The following is an 18,979-nucleotide window of genomic DNA, read 5'->3' as shown; positions in this document are numbered from 1 at the left end:
ATTCAGAACGCTGGCACGACAGCAATAACAGGAAATACTACAATATAAGAACTCTAACAACTCTGATCATGTGTTTACCAAGAATAAATCTAATAAAAGTAAGCTGCCAAAGTGGACAAAATTCCTGATGCTGCTTTATTTGCAATGAACAGTTGTGACATAATCTCATCCTACTGGCAAATTCTCTCTCTTTTCATAAAACTAGGACTCTCTAACACTCAATACCAGATTAAATTGATTTATTGTTTTTTTTTCTGCTCACCAAAAGGGTGAAATATAGTCAAAAAGGCAAGATGCAGTTTTTGTTGTGGGGGGATTTCAGCTGCAGTCAAATGGAATTGTACAGGGTGACATTCATGTCAGGCTTGTTAGTAAAACAATAAACGAGGGATATATTCTGGAACAAGAGGAGTGTGAGTACAGTCATCATTTATGGTGGTATTTCTCTGCTTTTTGTGGGGATGAGCGGCACAAGAAATAGACGGACTGGTGACGCAACTTGGACTGAATGCTGAATGCTGCGTGCTGACTTGTTTCCATGTGTGTATGATGTGTGGATGCACTGTAAGCTCTGGTCTGTACACATTTTTGAGTGTGTGTGTGTGTGTGTGTGTGTGTGTGTGTGTGTGTGTGTGTGTGTGTGTGTGTGTGTGTGTGTGTGCATTCATCTGTTTGATCTTCGGCGTTAAAACACAAAGAAGCTCGGTGCTTTATAGCAGCCCACGGGACGCAGCAGAAATAGATGGCATTCATACGCTCTGTATTCTAACCTCCTCCACCACCACCACCACCACCACCACCACCACCACAAACACCAACCCTTCAAACTCCCAGCCCTCCCCAATCCCCCCTACACACACACACACACACACACACACACACACACACACACACACACAAACACACTACCATCACCACCACGACTTCCTCACCGACTCCCACTCTCCTCTTTATCTCTCTCTCTCTCATTATATCATGTGGGCACGAACCAAAAAACCCTTGGTTTTGAAAAGCTGCAGAAAAGGCAGGCAGATGTTCTCTTTCGAGCCTGTTATGAAATGGATGGATATCTGGCCGGTGCAAGATAAAACAAAAAAAAACCCCAATGCTGTCATTTGAAACAAAATAGGAACAAGCCTGCGGTGATGTGCGTGTTCTCTCTGTGCTCCTACTGTATCTTTGAGGTTTTCTCATGTTTTCTGACTCCGCAGCAGCAGCCAGTTTGATTTAAAAACAGCTGAGATGATCCCAAACTCTCACATCCCTACGTCACGTCTCGAGAGGGGGGCTCTGACAGCAACCTGGACACACTCAAGTCACTTTAGATAAGCAGCTTTTTTGCTGACACGCACCCCACCCACACCTCCATGTACTGCTCCAAGTTATACGCACAGTTCACCACAGTCAGTAATGAGCTGTCCAAACAACAGAAAACTCACGGAGGTTTGTGGCCCTGGAAACATAGTGCTGCGAATGCATCCCAAGGGCCTCCTCCCCCCGATACTGCTCACCTGGACACCCGCCCTGCAGCACACTGGCGACGGCCCTGTGAAACAGACAGAGAGAGGGAGGGAGAAGAAGGAAGAGGGAGAGACAGAGAGGCGTTGATGGATGAGGGGTGCAGACATGAGGAACTGTGCATAACATGCTTAATTCAATTATTCAGTTGGGCTGCACTGCTGCACATCTTTTCATGAAAACTGTGAGGCGCAGCTAAGTGGGGAAAAAATGTGATTCCCGGATGAATGGAAAAGATGTGTGCTGTGTTTGCTGCGATCATTGCATTTGTATTCTATTGTAAACACACTCTGAAGGTGTAAAAAAAAAAAAAAAAAAAAGCATTTTCACTTATCTCAAGTCAGACAGATAGCTACACAATGGAGCGCAATGCCGCCTTTACTCTAGTGGAAGAGATCGTAGCTCACGTACGTTATGCCATAGCACAATGGAGACTGGAGTGGAGAGAGCATGCAGTAGGCCTATATCTACTCCTGTTTGTAAAGAGTCTCCACACAGATATAAGTTGGTCTCGTTGAACAGGCACCAGTCTGGGTGTGACGTTTAAAGCAAGTTGTAGTTTAATAATGTTATGTTATTCTAAGTGGCCGTTTAATTCTCGTTATATACTTCTGATACACACAGGCGCAGGTGAACAAAAGAACAGCACGTTGCGCGCTCCGGATCACTGCGTGCGTAGGCTACTACTGCAAGTCTTTTTGTAAACAAGCGCACAGAGAGAAGCAGGCAGAGAGGGAGAGAGAAGGAGGGAGGAAGGGAGGGACGGAGAAAGAGAAAGAGAGAGAGAGAGAGAGAGAGAGAGAGAGAGAGAGAGAGAGAGAGAGAGAGTAAGAATTACCTGGACATGTTCTCTCTCTGCGGCCGGTGCGCCTTTTCCAGACCCAATTTGGTGAAAATTCCCACAAGAGCCATAATGGCCACTACTCCACATATGATGTAAACAATTAAGTTCGTCTTGTCTTTGGTGCTGTCGTGCATCTTGTTCATTTTCTTGTAGGGAGTCTGTCCGGTCTTCATCCACACCGGAGTGTCATAATTTTTACAGGTGCTCTGATCCAACCGCGAGTGCTTGTAAGAGCAGCAGAAGCGGAAGCCACAGGTGCCGCAGCAGTACAGATAATTACCAGTCTTGCAGATGAACGGCGGGTCCCACTGGCCCATCACGTCGTAGTAGCCCCGACATTTGTCCTCCGTGTGCGGGGTCTCCTCGGACACGCTCTCCTCCTCCCTGGAGCCGTTGGAGGTGGCGATCATTACGAATCCTCCGAGCAGTCCTGGCTCCCCGTCAGCCTTGCACACAAGAGCCATAACTTTGAGCAACAAGAAGCCGAGGAGAAAGTATTTCCCTCTCATTGTGCTTTCCCCTCCGTTCAACTTCACGCGGAAACAAAAAGACTTGGAGAGAGGGGAAAGGGCGCACGGTCATGATATGGTGAAAAGTCCAGAAACATACATCCAAACAGCAACGCACTGTCCTCCGCGCCGATGAACATCTTTACTAACAAATCATCATCCAAAAGAAAACACGCAGAATCAAAAAACAATCTCCGTGGAATGAAGTTGACTTAATCTAACTAACTGCTCTCCAACGCGCACTCTGCCGCGCATCTAGACGTCTTCTCAGATAGGCATTTGCAGGCTCGGATTTCACGTTTTTCAGGAGTACATCACTTCACATATCCATCGGTGCGCTCTTACGCACAGGAGTAGGCAGAGACACAAGCCGCACCGAGGATGAGAGCGCAGTGAGCGAATAGAAGAGCCGAGGGTGGGAGAGCCTGGTGCGCAAAAGGAGAGGAGGAGGAAAACAGGGGGAGGGAGAAAGACTGCGAGGGCTGAGGACAGTGAGAGAGAGCCTTTATGTGAAATATTATGATAAAAGCTCCGAAATACGCACATCACTATTCTGTTTTGCAGTTGAGGAAAGACGTGGGAGCTTTCACCCCCCTTTTTTCCCCCCACTTTATGCATTTCCAGTCGGAGGTTGCCATTGTTTTAGAAATCCTGAAATCCCAAGTAGCTTAATGTGTTATAATAGGCAGTGGCTGGCACAGCCTCTAAGAACAAGGGGATGTATTTTTGAAAAAGAGCCCTTCACCAAAAATGTGGCTCTGTGATGCGTATTAGATCCCTGGGGACTTTCTGGAAAACAAATATTCCTATGAATGCTCATGAAGACCCAGCCTTTAGTTAAAAATTCATAACCAGAAGTACAACTACACCACCAGATAATAAAATAAGTGATGTGTATTATTCATTATCGAAACAATTGGCAGAGTGGTTAACACAGACATTTATTTGAGCTGGGAAAAGTGAAGCGTCTCGTTGGCAAACTCTATCCGATTGGGAAATTATTATGGTTCGTCATAAACATAACTAGGCCTGATGCGTATGAAAGAACACCTTTTATTGGCTCAGTATCATTTAACTTGGAGTGGTTGCTTCCACTGCAGCTAATACTTTGTAAGAATAAACCAAGTTTTACAGCCCATGAATTGATATCTCATTTAAAGCTTTTTTTTTTTTTATAACTGCAGTCAGTAAAAAAAACGGTTTATTGCCTTGAGATGAGCTGAGCTAAAAAACATAAAAATGTAAAATTATCCACCTGCAAATCCTACACGTAAACCTTAATACAAATGATCTGTGTTTATTCGTCTTGTATAAAAAAACAGGTGTGAAGGGAACCTCGGGTGTTATTTGAACGATCCTGATTAATTTAAAGAGACCAACACCAACACTGTTTCCTCATTCAAATATTAAAAATATTAAAGCAACCGGATTAACAGTTTATGCAGCCAGTTACAACGAGTGTAGATGGAGAATGATGATTTTTTTAACAAGCTCTCTCCATGGTGCTGAAAGGCTCCAGCCTCCGTCCAAGGTCCTTACTTTTGTGTGAACGCGGAGCTGTGGGCGACAGCACAGCTTTCTGTATTGTTGACGCAGCCTGTAAAATGATTTGGACTTCAGATGTTTAGTTTATAATGGTGTATTCCAGGGGACTGTGCAGGCCTATATGCTATACACCATTCGTACACCACATCCATTCAACTGTGCTAACATTTCAGAATGAAAAAAAATACCGTGATGGGACTTTTTTTTTTAACTTATTTTCAGGCTTATTGGAACACCTCCGATGACCCCTGAGCTTCCCTGGAGTCCAGTTTGCCAATCACTCGAGAAAATCAAGCCAATTAATTGAATAAGACTGTCAGGATCATCACCCCCCTATATCGCCACACTGCACCAGTCACAACAGTAAAATTCCTTGCTGCAAACTCATTACACTTCCTCATGTTTACCTTTGCTGCTATTTTAAGGTCTTTATACTTTGGTGTAGTTGTGTATATTTATATGATTCTTTTACTCTATGATTCTGAAACTTTCTTAACATATTTGCTAAGTTTATTTTTTAGTAACCTTATATTTCTAATAGTTAAGTTTGCTTAAATCGCATATTCTGCAAGTGCACTGACTCTATAGCCTATCTTTATTTGTAAATCTTATTGTAGTCAGGCTGGTCTATACTTAATTAATATGTTAAATAGCTGGTTTGCTTTTGGAAGTAACACGTAAAGGTGGATACATAAATCCACTTCTGCGTGTGTATGTTCGGTAAAACCTGCATGTCAAAGCCAAGCTGTGAGTCGCTGCAGCGAAAGTCACAGATTGAAAAAAAAAAGAAAAGCGAAAGTCACAGATTGACAAACAGGCGTTGTAGTCGATCACAGAGCCACCAGCTAGCAGAGCGGCGGAGACATCCGGGGCGACACAACAGTTACATAACAAACCCTGATAGGAGGCTTGCTGACAGGCTCACAAGTGATACGTTAGTTTGCTTGAAAAACAGTTTGACCAGTGGATCTTATGGCTGAGACTGAGGATATATTTCTCAGGGCGAAACATCGGACATTCAGCGGACTGACTGAAGGTAGCCGACTGTCGTTAGCTTCTTTAGCAAAGGTGTTTTTTGGAAGTCCGATCCCCGTCGATATGTGTTTCCCCTTACCTTAACCTGCACACAACCTTACCTTAACCCCAACAGTTATCTCTGCTACGCCTAACCATAAACCATAAATCCTAACCCCAACCGCGGAGGTGGTGCTACGGAAAATACAATTCTGACAGGAGGGGAACATTATTTGAAGGTGGAACAAACTTCGACACAACACCGGCTAGCCAACTTACAAGCTAACACGTTAGCTAACGTGCTCAAACTTGGCTGCCTGTGACACAAGTTGTTGTCGGTGGCTGCTGGTTTAATTCAAAGTCTGACAGAAGCAAACGCAGTCGCTCGACGGCGTTGGTGTTGCTCTGTTTTCATAACCGTGTCACACTTGTCAGCTGTAGCCTGGCCAAATGGCTAGCTTAAGCTTGTGTTTACAAAATAAAGCGTTTCACTGGCGTTGTACTGTGTTTCCGTTATGAACAAATCAGTACAGTGGTTGTTTTAAACGCGTTGTACAAATATTTCAAGGAGTAGCTAATAGTTTTCGGTAACATACTGCAGATTATTTCAGAGTGAGCTAATAATTTCACACAAAACGTCTCACTAAAAAGTCATGTTTAGATTCACAACTTCAAGTCTTGAGCTCAAACCTCTAATTGACTGTTCATTTAATTGCAACATTTCATTTCTAATTGCATCATGTATGGTAGGTCGCTTGATACTTTTGACAGGTGTCGCTCGACAGAAATGTCGCGCATCTGGAGAATGTTGTTATGCCGCTGACACCGTCATATTTTGTCGGGCAACGTGATTGGGTAACTTAGTGTGACTAACGTCGCCATGGAGATCGTTGATTTCACTGAACTTCATTATTGATATTTTGGTCTGTAACTTTAGATAACTGATAATTAGTCCGGGTCGGGATGATAGACTGCAACCTAACAAGCCGGCCGGAGAATAGTGTCTAATTACCATGGAGACAACAGAAACCTTTCGCCGAAGCATAAATTGAAAACTTCGCGCGAATCTTTAATTTCTGTTGAGCGACAAAAGTGTCGAGCGACCTACCATAAATCAATCAAGATATGTAACTATTCGAAACACAATCACAGCTCACCTATATATTCATCTAATTCTGCCTTTCATGTCTGTTTAGTTCTTTAACACCTACTCTAGGAAACCTGCTCATATAAAAGGGAACTCAAGGGAAAAACAATTGAAATGCTCGGTATTTTATTAGTTGCTGCAAAAGCAACCCCCTTGTGCTTTCATCTCAAATGATGATTAGTTTTGTTTTGAGCGCACCATCTGCCATCTGAGAAATCTCTGCGATTTGTGTTTGAAGTTGTGCTTGCCCAGCAGAGCCACACAAGGCTGCTGCCTCTTATCTCCTGTCATGGGAGCTTTGCCGACCCCTCCAAGTCCTTGTGTTGTTTTGTTTTTTTGTTTGTTTTTTTTTCTTTCTCTCTTTTGTCTGTGAAATAGTTCATATATCTGACTCCAGAGAGAGACATTGTACTCTAAAGTATGCTCAGCGCAACAAAAAAGCTTTCAGGATTTGGGTGAGGGTGCCCGTGCAGCTTTATAAAAGCTTTAAAAGATTGTGTCTGTTGTTTGGGGCACTGACAAAGAAGATGGCTAATAACTCCGGAGCAGGGCAAAGATGTGCATGTGTATGCATGTGCACGCTCGCACGCCCGTGTGATTTGAATACATTCCTGTGCAAAGAGTAGCAGGTTATCTGTGTATTGTTAGGTAATGATTTCCATATGCAAACACTCGTAAACTGAGACAAAGTTTAGAGCGTGTATTCTACTGAGCTGCAAGAGTTCAAGATGTGTTGATGAAAGTTTTTCATCTGTTTTAAAGACAGATCTAGTCTGCATCCTCTCAAGACGTCAGCACTGACAGACTGCTGACATAAAGTTAGGTCTACGCCAGAGCTGGAAACTCAACTTCAGTGGTCACAGTAGCTTGTGAAACTCAGAATTCATCCACAGTCCCCACTTTATAGTCACAAGTTAAGATCAAGGCCTGGCTAGTTTGGACTGAAGGCATTCGAAAGTAATTTGGCTGATGACATGATGATGGTAATCATAAAAGTAGAATGTGTTTCCCCTCGTGGTTTCACAAATGTCAATTACACTGAGGGGATCATTGTTAAGCTTTTACTCTCTTTTGTCGCTCTTTCTTCTCCCATCTTTGCTCAAGTTTCTCTGGAGGACAAGAATTATCATAAACTCATTTGGGAGACGGAGATACACGGAGAGCATGTTAAACACAGAGGATGCTGAGCGGCGGAGTAGCTCCTGCTGAGCGTGAGTGAGGAGGATTTGTGCAGAATGCAGATGCAGACGCTCCGCAGTCAATGACAGCAGTGCATAACTACAGTGCTGCTTCCACATCCTCCAGAAACTAAATGAGTGGAAAGAAAGCAGTTGTTTACACCTGCTCTCAGCATCTGTCCATTTGCGCGCAAAGAAGGGGAGTCCATTTCCATATCACTCCACCGCGCTTTCTCTTGTGTCCTTCATGTCACGCGTTGTCATTACCATCAGCGGTGCTGCGTTGAGTGTCTGCTTCCGTTCTCTACATTGGAAAGACATGCACAGTTTGCCTTGTTAATGAATATTTGAAAGTGATTAGATTGGAGGGCTCTTCTGTTATGTAATATCAGGATTATGTAAAACACTTGTTCTTTGCCATTCATGCTCCTACGTGTAGCTGTTTGTTAATTATTTACAGCTTTAACAAAAGGCTGTACATTACATTCCCCCCGGATCTTCAATTCCCACTTCTAAATCCCGATCACAGCTCTTTCAACTAATCAAGTGTTGTGTCGAGTCCAAGAAAGAGCGCGAGGCTTCTACATGAAGCTTTCGCAGTGGGGCCTTATACCGCTGAATGACTAATGCCGTGATGACACCTAATCCCTAAAGCTTTTGTGTTTCCGCATACTACTGTGTGCAGTCTTCCGTGTAAGCATCCTCTGACCTCAACGTATCAAAAATGGAAAATGTTCTGCCGGAATATGAAGTTAATGCCAGGCAGACAAATCAAAAGGTCACCTGCAAATGACAGTTGTGTCTTTTTTAAATGAGCGCGGGGGGAGAAAGAATAGATTTTATGCTAATTGCGTTCATGTGTAAGATGACACATTTATTCTTTAGAACCATACATTTAATTCACAATTCAACACTAAGAAATGATGATTTCTCCATTCAACCCACATATATTGTATCAAGAAGTGGTTCACAGGTCTTACATGTAAACTGATATGCAAAATATGACCAAAATCTGTATCTACATGAGAACCTAAAAACTATTCATATGTTATACTTTTTAAAAAAATGTTTAATTTATGTCAGATAAATGCTAAAATACTGTGTGATATTAAATATTACATTTGGCAGTTATTGCTTGATGCAGCTTTAAATTATGTTTATTGCTACAGCAACAATTTGTTGATTTTGTCATTTTTTAAGCAAGTATTTGATGGTTCCAGCTCCTCAAATGTGAGAATATTGTTTTAGATATTTTAGTTTGGACTGTTGGTCAGACGACACAATTTAAAGACTTGAGAAAAAGGGAAAAGTAATCAGCATTTATCACTTTGTTTCTGATGTTTTTTTAGACAGAAGAATTAAATGATTAGTCGAGAAAATAATCAGCAGACTAATCAGTAATGAAAATAATAATTGCACCCACAAATATTTTATTTCCTAGACTTTGTAATAATCAGGATGTCTGTCTTCTTTTTCCCCAGATGTGGAACACCAGTGGACGGGACCATTTTTCTTCATCCAGGCTGCAGACCCCCAGCTCGGACTGATGAAGGCTTGGAGGGACGGCGACTGCGACGGTGGAGGAGACGAATGGGCCGAGGAGGTTGAGCTCACCAATCAGGTGGTGGAGGCCATTAACCAGCTTAGTCCCAGGCCCAAGTTCATGGTGCTGTGTGGCGACCTGGTCCACGCCATGCCAGGTAAAAAGAAAACGCAGTAGATTTAAAAACCTATAGAAAATTTAGTTTGTTTCTAGAACTACATGCAAGTATCACTCTTGTGTTTATATTCCAGTCCTCCCCAGTCATAGCTGACAAGGCACAACGTTCAAAAGCGTGGGCTCACTTTACTAAATTTAATAAAAATGCAGCTAAATGCAGTTTATATAAAAAGGTAGTTGTGTGTAAAGGGGGTAACATCAGCAACCTCATGAAACACAAATACAACATTCTCTAAATCTGAAGCAGTGTGGCAGTGCAGCCTCCTGCCTCTGATGCTGATAGGATTCGCCAAACTAAAAATGCGACTGTCTTGACCTCGTCAAGTCAAGGTAACACTTGTTATTGTTATTAAAATAAGTCTGTAGTTATTAACTCAGGTCACAGTTAGCATTGGTTTTAAGCTCTTCTAATTTATGTTCCTAAATAATCCCCTAGACAAGCAGCAGCCACAGCTTCATCCCTCTTTATATATACAGGAAACTCAGGAAACAATTTAACTTGTTATTTCTGCAAAAAAAAAAAGTAATAATAAAATAACTGTTGAATCTTTTCACATCTTTTCAAGTCATGGCTTTAACTCTGCTCAGCCTCTTTTTAGTCAGACCAAATGATACAGCAGCGGTCCCATGAGCATTATCTCATGGCATCTGGCACCTCAGGCAGGCTCATGCAAATGCTGCACTTATTTCAAAGTGCTTGAAACGACTCTCCCAAATCACAGATAACACCAGCATGTTTAGAAACACAAGCTGTGATTTCACACGCTGCACACCGTTTCACCAATCAACATGCTTTATGCCCCATTTGTATTCTGCACTCTAATACTCGGATGATGACAGATTTTGCACCGTTAAGTGCCGAAGAGATCACTCAAAGGAAGGTCATGATTAAAGATGGAAGTGGTCAACAGCCACTGGCCAGACACTACTAAATTATATGCTATTCAGTCAAGTAATCAACCACCAAATCAAATTTTGTCTTTTATATCTTATTCAGTAAAATAAAGTAACTGGCCACTTGTAGTGGTAAGTGAACAAGAAAGTAGTTTAAATAAGGTTTATACTAAAAGAAAAAGCTTCATTGCAGTCCTGCCCTAAAATAAATTAGATTTATAATTCAGCGTTTGATTTTATCCTCTGATAACATTCTGTTATGTACTTTGTTATATAGAGTGATGCGTCCTCAAATGTCTTTTTGTCCTGCCCAACACTACACAACCCAAATACAGGATATTCAGTTCACTGTCATAGAAGAAACCAGAAAATATTCAAATTTGAGAAGCTGGAATCAGAGAACTTGGACATTTTCTCTTTTAAAAATGACTTAAAACGATTATTCAATTATCAAGATAATCTACTAATCAATTAATAACTAATTGTTGCAGCTCTAGTTCTTTCAGAGCAGCGATTGTGGCAAGCAGAATGTTTGTACACATGGCTTTGCTAGATGTGCATTACTAGAAAGCATTGGGTTAGTGAGCTTTTCTTCAACTTGCTTAATGTTGTTTTCTTTATTAGCAATTTGCCTTATCATCAGAAAATCTTAGGAGAAAACACCAGCAATCATTTTTAGCATTATCTTTCTTCTCTACTTCCACTCTGGCTTATACTTTTTGACCTGCTTAGCATGAGACGACTTTCTGATTAGGCAAGAAAGCTGCTCTGAAAGGAACTACTATGCCAATGTCAAATGTATTTGTCATAATAGTAAAACGTGCTTCTCACTGAAACCATTAAAACATCTTGCTATTTCTGTCATATGGGATTCTAAATAGGCATCGCATTGTAATCTGAGTCTGATCGCGAGATGTGACTGTCGTTTTTTGAGCCTGAGGCAGAATTGTTTGTGACTCCGGTACGGCAGGTAGGAGAGGTTTGTGAAGACCTGCAAAAAAATCAATGCTTGTATGAATAATAATGAATAGCATGTGACCAAAAATGGAATATAACATGCAGTTTTTCTTATACTGAAGTATTTGGTATGTGCAGTATGTACAGTTATGGCTGTCACGAGTGAGTGAACATACAGAACAAGTCGTGACTCACTTTACCGCACCGTTATGATTCTCAGACATGTTATTAGCAGAAGCAGAGAAAGCTTTCTGGCATTCATCAGTCTTTAAAGAGAATGGAATATGTCTTGTATGTATATATATATATTAATGTCTTTTCAGCTGCCCTCTGAGATTGTCCTAATTAATTAAAGCACTCTGAAGAACATCAGCTTTGGGGTAGCTCAGTTATAGAATATTCCTCATCGAGGTAGGTTTGAACATCAGCCTGCTCTGTTTCCCAGCCACAGTGTGTAAACAACGCACTCCCCCACGACAGTAGCTGATATTTATCTATGAAAAAGCACAGGCCCCCCCGGCTGTTCTCAGGCAGGTTTAGTTTCTGTGCTGATGAAGATTTCAGCTATTGATCAGACCAGACAGACTTTTAAATTCCCGCCCAACTGTAAAAATCTATCAGACAGTGGTTGGTGTGTTTTCTGCTGCTGCTGGGAGAGAACAAAGTCAGGTTTCTGTCCTGTTTGTTAAGTCTACTTTGTAAACTGGAGACCCCCTGTACAGCATGCAATATTTATCTATTAAAAAAAGCACCTGGTTGCCTTCAAGCTGTTTGCATTAAGGCAAGATCTTGCTTTGTTGGAACTGTTCAGCCATCTCCGTCAGCAATGCTGGCTGCAGATGGAGAATATGTCCTCCTTTTTATTTTTTTCATTCGGTTCGTAAATAATCTCTTAACAGTAGTGTGAATTGTTTCCTCTCCCTCAATTACAAACAAAACTCTCTGCTCGTCTTTTTTATCTTCCGCTGGGAGTTAGACATCTTGGAACGAGGACAGCAAGCCGACTTCTCTTGCCTCAGTGGCAGCTGGTTTCCCAATCCACCAGATTCTTTTGCTCTCTAGCCAGACAAATAGATTTTCAGAATAACACTGGGTTTGAAAATAGCTGGTTAGCTTCAGAAACGGCTGGTCGAGTAAACAAAATCATCATTTTGCTGCTTTTTCCCACCTTATTTGGAACCGTCACGCTGCGTTTGACTCACGCTGTGTTCAATTGTGCTCCTCTCTGTCAGTCTGTGTCTCAGTAGTGAGTTGAATGGTAACCTGTAAACACAAACCAAACCACTCCACTTATAAAGTAAAAGACCTTTAATGGCCTTAGACAGTGCTCATGTGTCTCCCAGTGGAAGACCATGACTGTGCATCTTCGCAGGCATTAGTGGCAGGCGGATGCTTTTATTGAAGTAACTGTAATGAAATGAGTGACTACAGCGTGGTGTGCGGGTTTCTCGATGTCCAGCTGCCTGATTTGATAACAGGGAAAGAGGAACAGGCTAGCAGGACCAACTGCGAGTTAATGTTCAAGCAAAAAGAGCTGCAAGCCGCCAACCAATGCAGACTACCTTTGCATGACAATTAGGGAGCTAGCATGAGGTGTCTGCCTGGCCTCGAGGAATGGGCATCGAGAGAGAGAGAGTGGGGGAGAGACTCTCCATCTCAGCATGTTGTCTCTGAATATTTCTCTTTACATGTCTGATTGGATCGTGATGTGAGTATCACTGGACTTGATCCTAATTTGAAGATTATGTAAGATATGAAGCAGAAATGGAATATTTTGTTATATCTGGTGCAGTATGTCATCTGTAGAATGTCCTAGGTCCCTCTTTTTAAAATATAACCCAAGGCAAACTATTCATATGCAACACATATTTGGCTTGGCTTAGTCACAGAGCAACTCTTGCCTTCCTCCTCTCTTTTTTTTGGGTCATAATGACCACAGTTTTTAGCTGAATAGGGGGACAGGCGTGAACACCACTGCAGCTGTCTCTCCCTATCATCTTAGCGTCTTGCTATAGGCATCTAAGTGTCCTTATCATCTCCATGACTGCACCGTTTAGACCAAACATGGCCGCCGTCCATTTTCTGCATCTCTCCCCTGACTCCCTCCGATCAGTTGCATTTATAGGTCACAGCAAGACCTATTTCAGATACACAGTGGGACAATAAATAGTGTAAGTAGGGGTGGGCGAAAAAATTGATTCACATAAGAATTTTGATTCTTATGTCCTATGATACTGAATTGATTCAGTGGAGTTGGAACTCAACTCTGAGGGCAGTGCAGCACCTGAACAGTCTACAGCGCACACGCTAGAGTTATCTTGTAGTTCATCTTCAAAAAAGGCAGCAGTTGCAAGCAGTTTTTGATTTAATGACTAAATAATTACCTTTGCAAGATGAACGTGAATTATATTGTGAATACTTTCGACTCCGTCACTCAGAGACTAATGTTAGTGGAGCGGAGCAGCGAACTCCAGCAGTAACAAGTGAGACCGGCTGACCAACACACACTGCAGAACTTCAACAACTTAAAGCAACTCTGAGGTGAAGAAAATAACTGTCTGTTTCACCTCAAAAACCCTGCGCCTGCTCAGCGTCTTGGACAGTGATGGCTTTCCCTGGAGCTAACGGCACAGCAGAGAGACTGCTCTCCACTGCTGGAGACATGACGTTAATAACAACACAGCAGAGCACTCCTCCCCCTCATTAAGTTATTTTCATACAGGCAGGAGACTGTAAGATGCTTTTAAGTGAATTAATTAATTAATTTATGCAGTTAACTTTTTAAAATAAAAAGGCTGTGGACCATTTATATTAATTGTCAGTTATGTTTCATATCGTAGTTCAGTGGAATAAGGACACCAGTGAATAGTTTGGCACGCAGTATACTGGAGCAAAAGAATGAAAATAGTGCCCTCTTTTCTATTCATTTAATTGAGAATCGCTTTTGAATCGAGAATCGATTCTGAATCTAATCGGACACCAAGAATCGGAATCGAATTGTGAGATTCCCAAATATCCATACCCCTAGTAGATAGTGTAAGCATGGGGTTTAAACCGCAAGGCCTTGGGGACCTTTAAATGCTGCGGCGTCAGCCCTTGTTATTGTCAGCCCCAGCAGAGCAGGTTGTGTGTGCCATCCTCATTACTCGCCACGTCCGTCACTTGCCTGGCAACTGGGCTGCAGCATTGGGGGGTAGGAGGGAAGAGATATTATAGCAGGAGCTGCTCCTTCCGTCTCTCAGCTGACATTTCCCCTTAAACTGTTTATTTACAATACAGAATGAATGGGTGGTGGCCAGGGGAAGCTGGCTGTCAACCGGCATTGTCAACACTGCTGCCTGTCAGCGACAGGAAATTGGCAACTGTATTTCTGTTCCCACGAATTTTACTCTCTATCTCTCCTCTGCCTCGCTCTCACATTCTCTTTTTCTTTCTGTCTCTTTCCTCTTGTTTTTCTCTCATCTGTCTGTTCTCTTTAGCAAACAGCTATGGTCTCATGCCTCATACCTTATTTTGACAACCTTCATTTGCAAGTCTGACACAAACACACTTATTTATTCTCGCCTCTGATGAATTTATTTGAAGCATCCATGTGAATGAAATCTATTTTAGGAATCAAAAGTTTTGTTTGTTCTCATAATTGTTCTGTAACACATTAAAAAACATTAGGGTTATCATGTTCATCAGTATTGGGTTTGAGCTGTAGACTGTGATATGAAGGCAGGGAAACTGAAAGCTAAGTAATGATGTTTCCACTTAACTTGCCTTCAGAGTGCTCATGCACACATGATGGAGAGGAATCCTGATGGACTCAAAGAATTTAATTTTCATCCCATCAAAGTGGGCCACGAGGTACAACCCTATTCCCTCAAATAAAACAATGTCAAGTCATGCTTCCTAAAGAAATGCTGGCCAGCATTTGCTCCCACATCGAGTCATTGAGACCTTTACTGACTGATAGTTCCTTGATCCCAGCTCACTGTCTCCTCTCCAATCCAAGCAAACACCCAAGAGACCCTTTCTCATCTCAAGGACTTCCTTCAATCTCGCCTCTTTTTCTCTCCCTATCAGTGCCTCACCCTCACTCACTTTCACTCTCTAGTGTCTTTCTCTCACTTATTTTCAAAGCTGACAAATGAAGAGGATAAAGAGCGGGGGGGGGGGGGGGGGGCGCCGGCGGCAGCAGAGTGAGAGAGGAGGTGGAGGGGAACGAGTGAGATAGAGAGATGATTAGATTAGAGAAACATGCTGGACTTAACACTCTCCTAATGAGCACTACAAAGGATTCAAGTTGTGTCTCTGGGGTCCGTGAGGGATGTTACGCGTGATACAGCAGGGAGAAGTGTTCAAGTATGTGTGCACGCATGTGTGTAAAACTCACAAAGGTGAAGTAGAGGTTACCTTGGGACTTCCCCGTCCCCTCACTGTAAGTGTGGAAACCTGTTTAATTGCCGTTGAAGGCAGATAAAATGGGACTCGGTGGGTCTGTGAAAGGAGGGGCTGCTTTGGGAGATTTTGTTTTTGGGACACGCGGAAGCATTTTGGAATTTTTTTGTGTGTGTGGGGGGGGGGACTTGGTTGAGTAGGGAGGTTCTGTGTGTGCTTATCTAATGGGATCGTCCAGTGGGTCATGAGCACTGCCAAGTTTCTGAGGGGGTTTGGGGTTGCCAGGAGTTGAGGAGAAGTTGAGAAATGTCTCTCTGTTACCAGTTTCATAGAGACCCAGGGATACAACAGTTCAAATGTCAGTGTGAAAAGATTCTCTTAGACCCTGTAAGACAATCCCGGTAAATGTCAGGAGAGTCCATTCATCAGTCAATCCATCTTTCTTTGGTACTTTATCCAATTCCAGGTTGTGGGTGGCAGCAGGCTGAGCAAGGAAGCCCAGACTCACTTTTCCATAGCCATGTCCTCCTGTTCCACCGAGGAGATCCCAAGATATTTCTGTACCAGATGGGTTACGTTGTCCCTCCAGCATGCCTTAGGGTTTCCTCCCAGTTGTATATCCCCTAAAAAATTCTAAAGGGAGGCATCCAAAAAGCGTCCATATCAGATGTAAGAACCACTTCAACTGGCTTCTTCGGATGCTTAAGAAGTAGTGGTTCCAGTTTCCTTCCAGGGTAGAAGGAAACTCATTTTGGCTGCTCATATGCCTGATCTCGTTCATTCCGCTTATTCCCCAAAGCTCATGACTATAGGTGAGGGTTGGAATGTAGATCGACTGGTAAATCAAGGCCCTTGCCTTGAGGCTCAGATCCCTCTTCATCCTGACATTCCAGTATAGCGCCTGCAGATGTGCTGACATCGCACTAATCCGCCTGTCATCTCTCTCTCTTCAACCAGTCTTCAGTCCAGAATCCAGTTTTCAGATAAACTTGGCTTAACTTGGTGTGAAGGTGAAGGTGTCATTGAAAAAAGGAAGATCAGACTGGGACAAACCATTCATATTGCCTCCTAGCAATATGCACAAAGACATGGGAATTCCTTGAAGCTGTAGATGTCTTCCGTTTGGTCTTGTGAAGTGTATGACAAAATGGGAAGCAACCTGACTTTCAAGAGGTTTATGGTGACAGTTCAAAGGACTATGCAGCCTACAGGATTTGTGGTAAAAACACAATTCCCAGATAAGATTGATCCAGCATACTGTAATGTCATTAGGTTTGTGGGCGTGAAAGGTTGTAGGCTATTTAATATGACTTCATCTCAGCTACCACCTGGTCATAAACCGTAGGCCAGTGCCACATCAGTACAACCTGTCGGTGTCAGCACATGCCAGAGTTGCTCACAAATTTATAGGTCCCCACACATTGAAAATGCAGTTTTTTAACAGTAGAAAATGTATGCGACAGCAAGTACCCCATGCACGGAGGCCTATGTGCAGTCTCAAGAGCCAGTCTTTAGAGGAAATTGAGAGAAGTGCTTACAGTGTTGGACAGGCTCAACGAGAACCTGCCAAAGTCTCCTGTCAAGGTTTGAGAATCACAGTGTTGCCATCTCATTAAATGAACAAGGCCTTACAGTCCAAGCTCCGGAGAGAGCAGCATTGTGTTTTTATTTTCGTATACTCTACTCCGTACATATGTATATTGTTCCAAAAGAGGAAAGCAGGGCGAAAGAATGGATGCATCAAAAACCCTTTTTCATAAAGTGCTTTCTGATTCTTCATTATTTCCTATGCACAAGGAATCCTACTTATTCACTTATTCATTACTTATTCATGAAATTAACTTGTCTTAAACATTTTATTACTCTTCTCTCTATGTTTTTGTCACTTTTCCTTATTTTTATTCTTGGGCATACTTTAGGGAAATAGGTGCACATCACAAATTCTCTACTTCCTCTTGCCAAGTAGCCAAGTGACCATTTGCACAATGCTGTATGGCACTATTCCCAGCGGTGGAGGGGTTGGTGCAGGAAGGCCGGTTAAATGGCAAATGTAACCAGATGAATCTTGCTTCACAGTGAATGAGCAGGAAAAGAGTTCACAGTTTGTTTAAGGACATTTCGACTTCTCCAGTCGGTTGTTGAGGTAGAAAACATTTGGCTTACAAATAGTCAAGGCTTTCCCTTCAACTGCAGCAGTGACATCTAAACAGCATACAAATGTTTTACTGATACTGCCTGTTACCTTAATGGGGCCATGCCCACAAGCATCACAGTTTCCCCCACTCCCCATTAATCTGAAGCATGGTGTCTCAAATGCAGATTGATGGAGCACCAAATTGTTGAGGATTGCTTTGTATAGCTCAGGGATGATTAGTGGGTATGGCATGATAGTGGATTGCTGTAGTTGAGGGCAGGCAGCTAGAGGTGTGAGGAAGCAGAAGGCAGCACAGCATCCCTGCCTACACCATGTGTGCCTTTCAGTGCTGTTAATTCACATTTATTTATCCAGAGAAAGTTCAGTGTTGTTGGATGTCCCTGTTGAACCCCACCCTGCTTCACACTCACTTAGCTGCACACATTCACACTCGGGTGGTGTCAAGCATATAACATGTTTTTCTGTTTTTAGCCGGAGAGCAGCTCCACTGGAGCAGCTGACAAGGTCAGGTGCCTTGCTAAAGGACACCCTGGTGGTTAAGGGAGAATTTATAATACATTTCCTCTTCTACATTTTTTAAGCCTGTTGAATACTTGGAGTAATTGACCATATGGAAATAAAAATAAGACAAACAAGTGAATAAATGGTTAAAACCTTACCTGTTAAAATCCAATTGTCTGTAACAGCAGGGTTATTTGAGAGCTACCAGCTGCAACATTTGCCTCAGCATTTCAAATGACAGTCTTTGCTCCCCCTATTCTCCATCCCAGCTTCATTAGTGTGGCTGCCTTTGTTTGTAATTGTGGCAGCGGTCAAATATTGTGATTGTTGAATAATGAGTCCACATTGTTGTGGCCTCAGCTGTCATAGTTTTCATCAAGAGGCTGATTCAAACCGTCAGCTCTCCAGAGAACAAACCAGATGCTAAGTTTCTCTTAAACCACATTACATATCACCAGCTAGAAACCATTGCTCGGGCCACTTATTGGTTTATTGATAATGTTATAGATAACACTGAATTGCTAGTAAGGTGACTTGTTTTATGGATAGCAATATTTTTTGAAAAATTGTTATCCCTACGTACAAAAATGTGTCTTTATAATAGGCGTGGA

At 42.4% G+C, this 18,979-nt stretch overlaps 2 protein-coding genes across 4 annotated transcripts in view; one reads left to right on the top strand and one right to left on the bottom strand.

Annotated features, from left to right (window-relative positions):
* Positions 1-2,938, bottom strand: part of shisa9a (shisa family member 9a) — a 51,221-nt gene extending 48,283 nt beyond the window's left edge. The window contains exons 1-2 of one of the 2 annotated variants that reach the window (XM_042397629.1): positions 2,357-2,938; positions 1,440-1,546 (exon numbers count right to left, since the gene is read on the bottom strand). In XM_042397629.1, coding sequence (XP_042253563.1) covers positions 1,440-1,546; positions 2,357-2,871 — 622 coding nt within the window. In that variant the 5' untranslated portion in view covers positions 2,872-2,938. The remainder of the gene's footprint in view (positions 1-1,439; positions 1,547-2,356) is intronic. The other variant, XM_042397630.1, reaches the window with a different exon arrangement.
* A 2,270-nt stretch (positions 2,939-5,208) lies between these two features.
* cpped1 (calcineurin-like phosphoesterase domain containing 1) overlaps positions 5,209-18,979 on the top strand; it is a 36,886-nt gene continuing 23,115 nt past the window's right edge. The window contains exons 1-2 of one of the 2 annotated variants that reach the window (XM_042397631.1): positions 5,209-5,452; positions 9,237-9,455. In XM_042397631.1, coding sequence (XP_042253565.1) covers positions 5,389-5,452; positions 9,237-9,455 — 283 coding nt within the window. In that variant the 5' untranslated portion in view covers positions 5,209-5,388. Of the gene's footprint in view, positions 5,453-6,239; positions 6,558-9,236; positions 9,456-18,979 lie in introns of those variants that run through there. The other variant, XM_042397632.1, reaches the window with a different exon arrangement.

Source organism: Thunnus maccoyii, chromosome 20 (genome assembly GCF_910596095.1).
Source record: "Thunnus maccoyii chromosome 20, fThuMac1.1, whole genome shotgun sequence".
Lineage (NCBI taxonomy): Eukaryota > Metazoa > Chordata > Actinopteri > Scombriformes > Scombridae > Thunnus > Thunnus maccoyii.
This window is presented reverse-complemented; position numbering and strand designations above follow the sequence as displayed.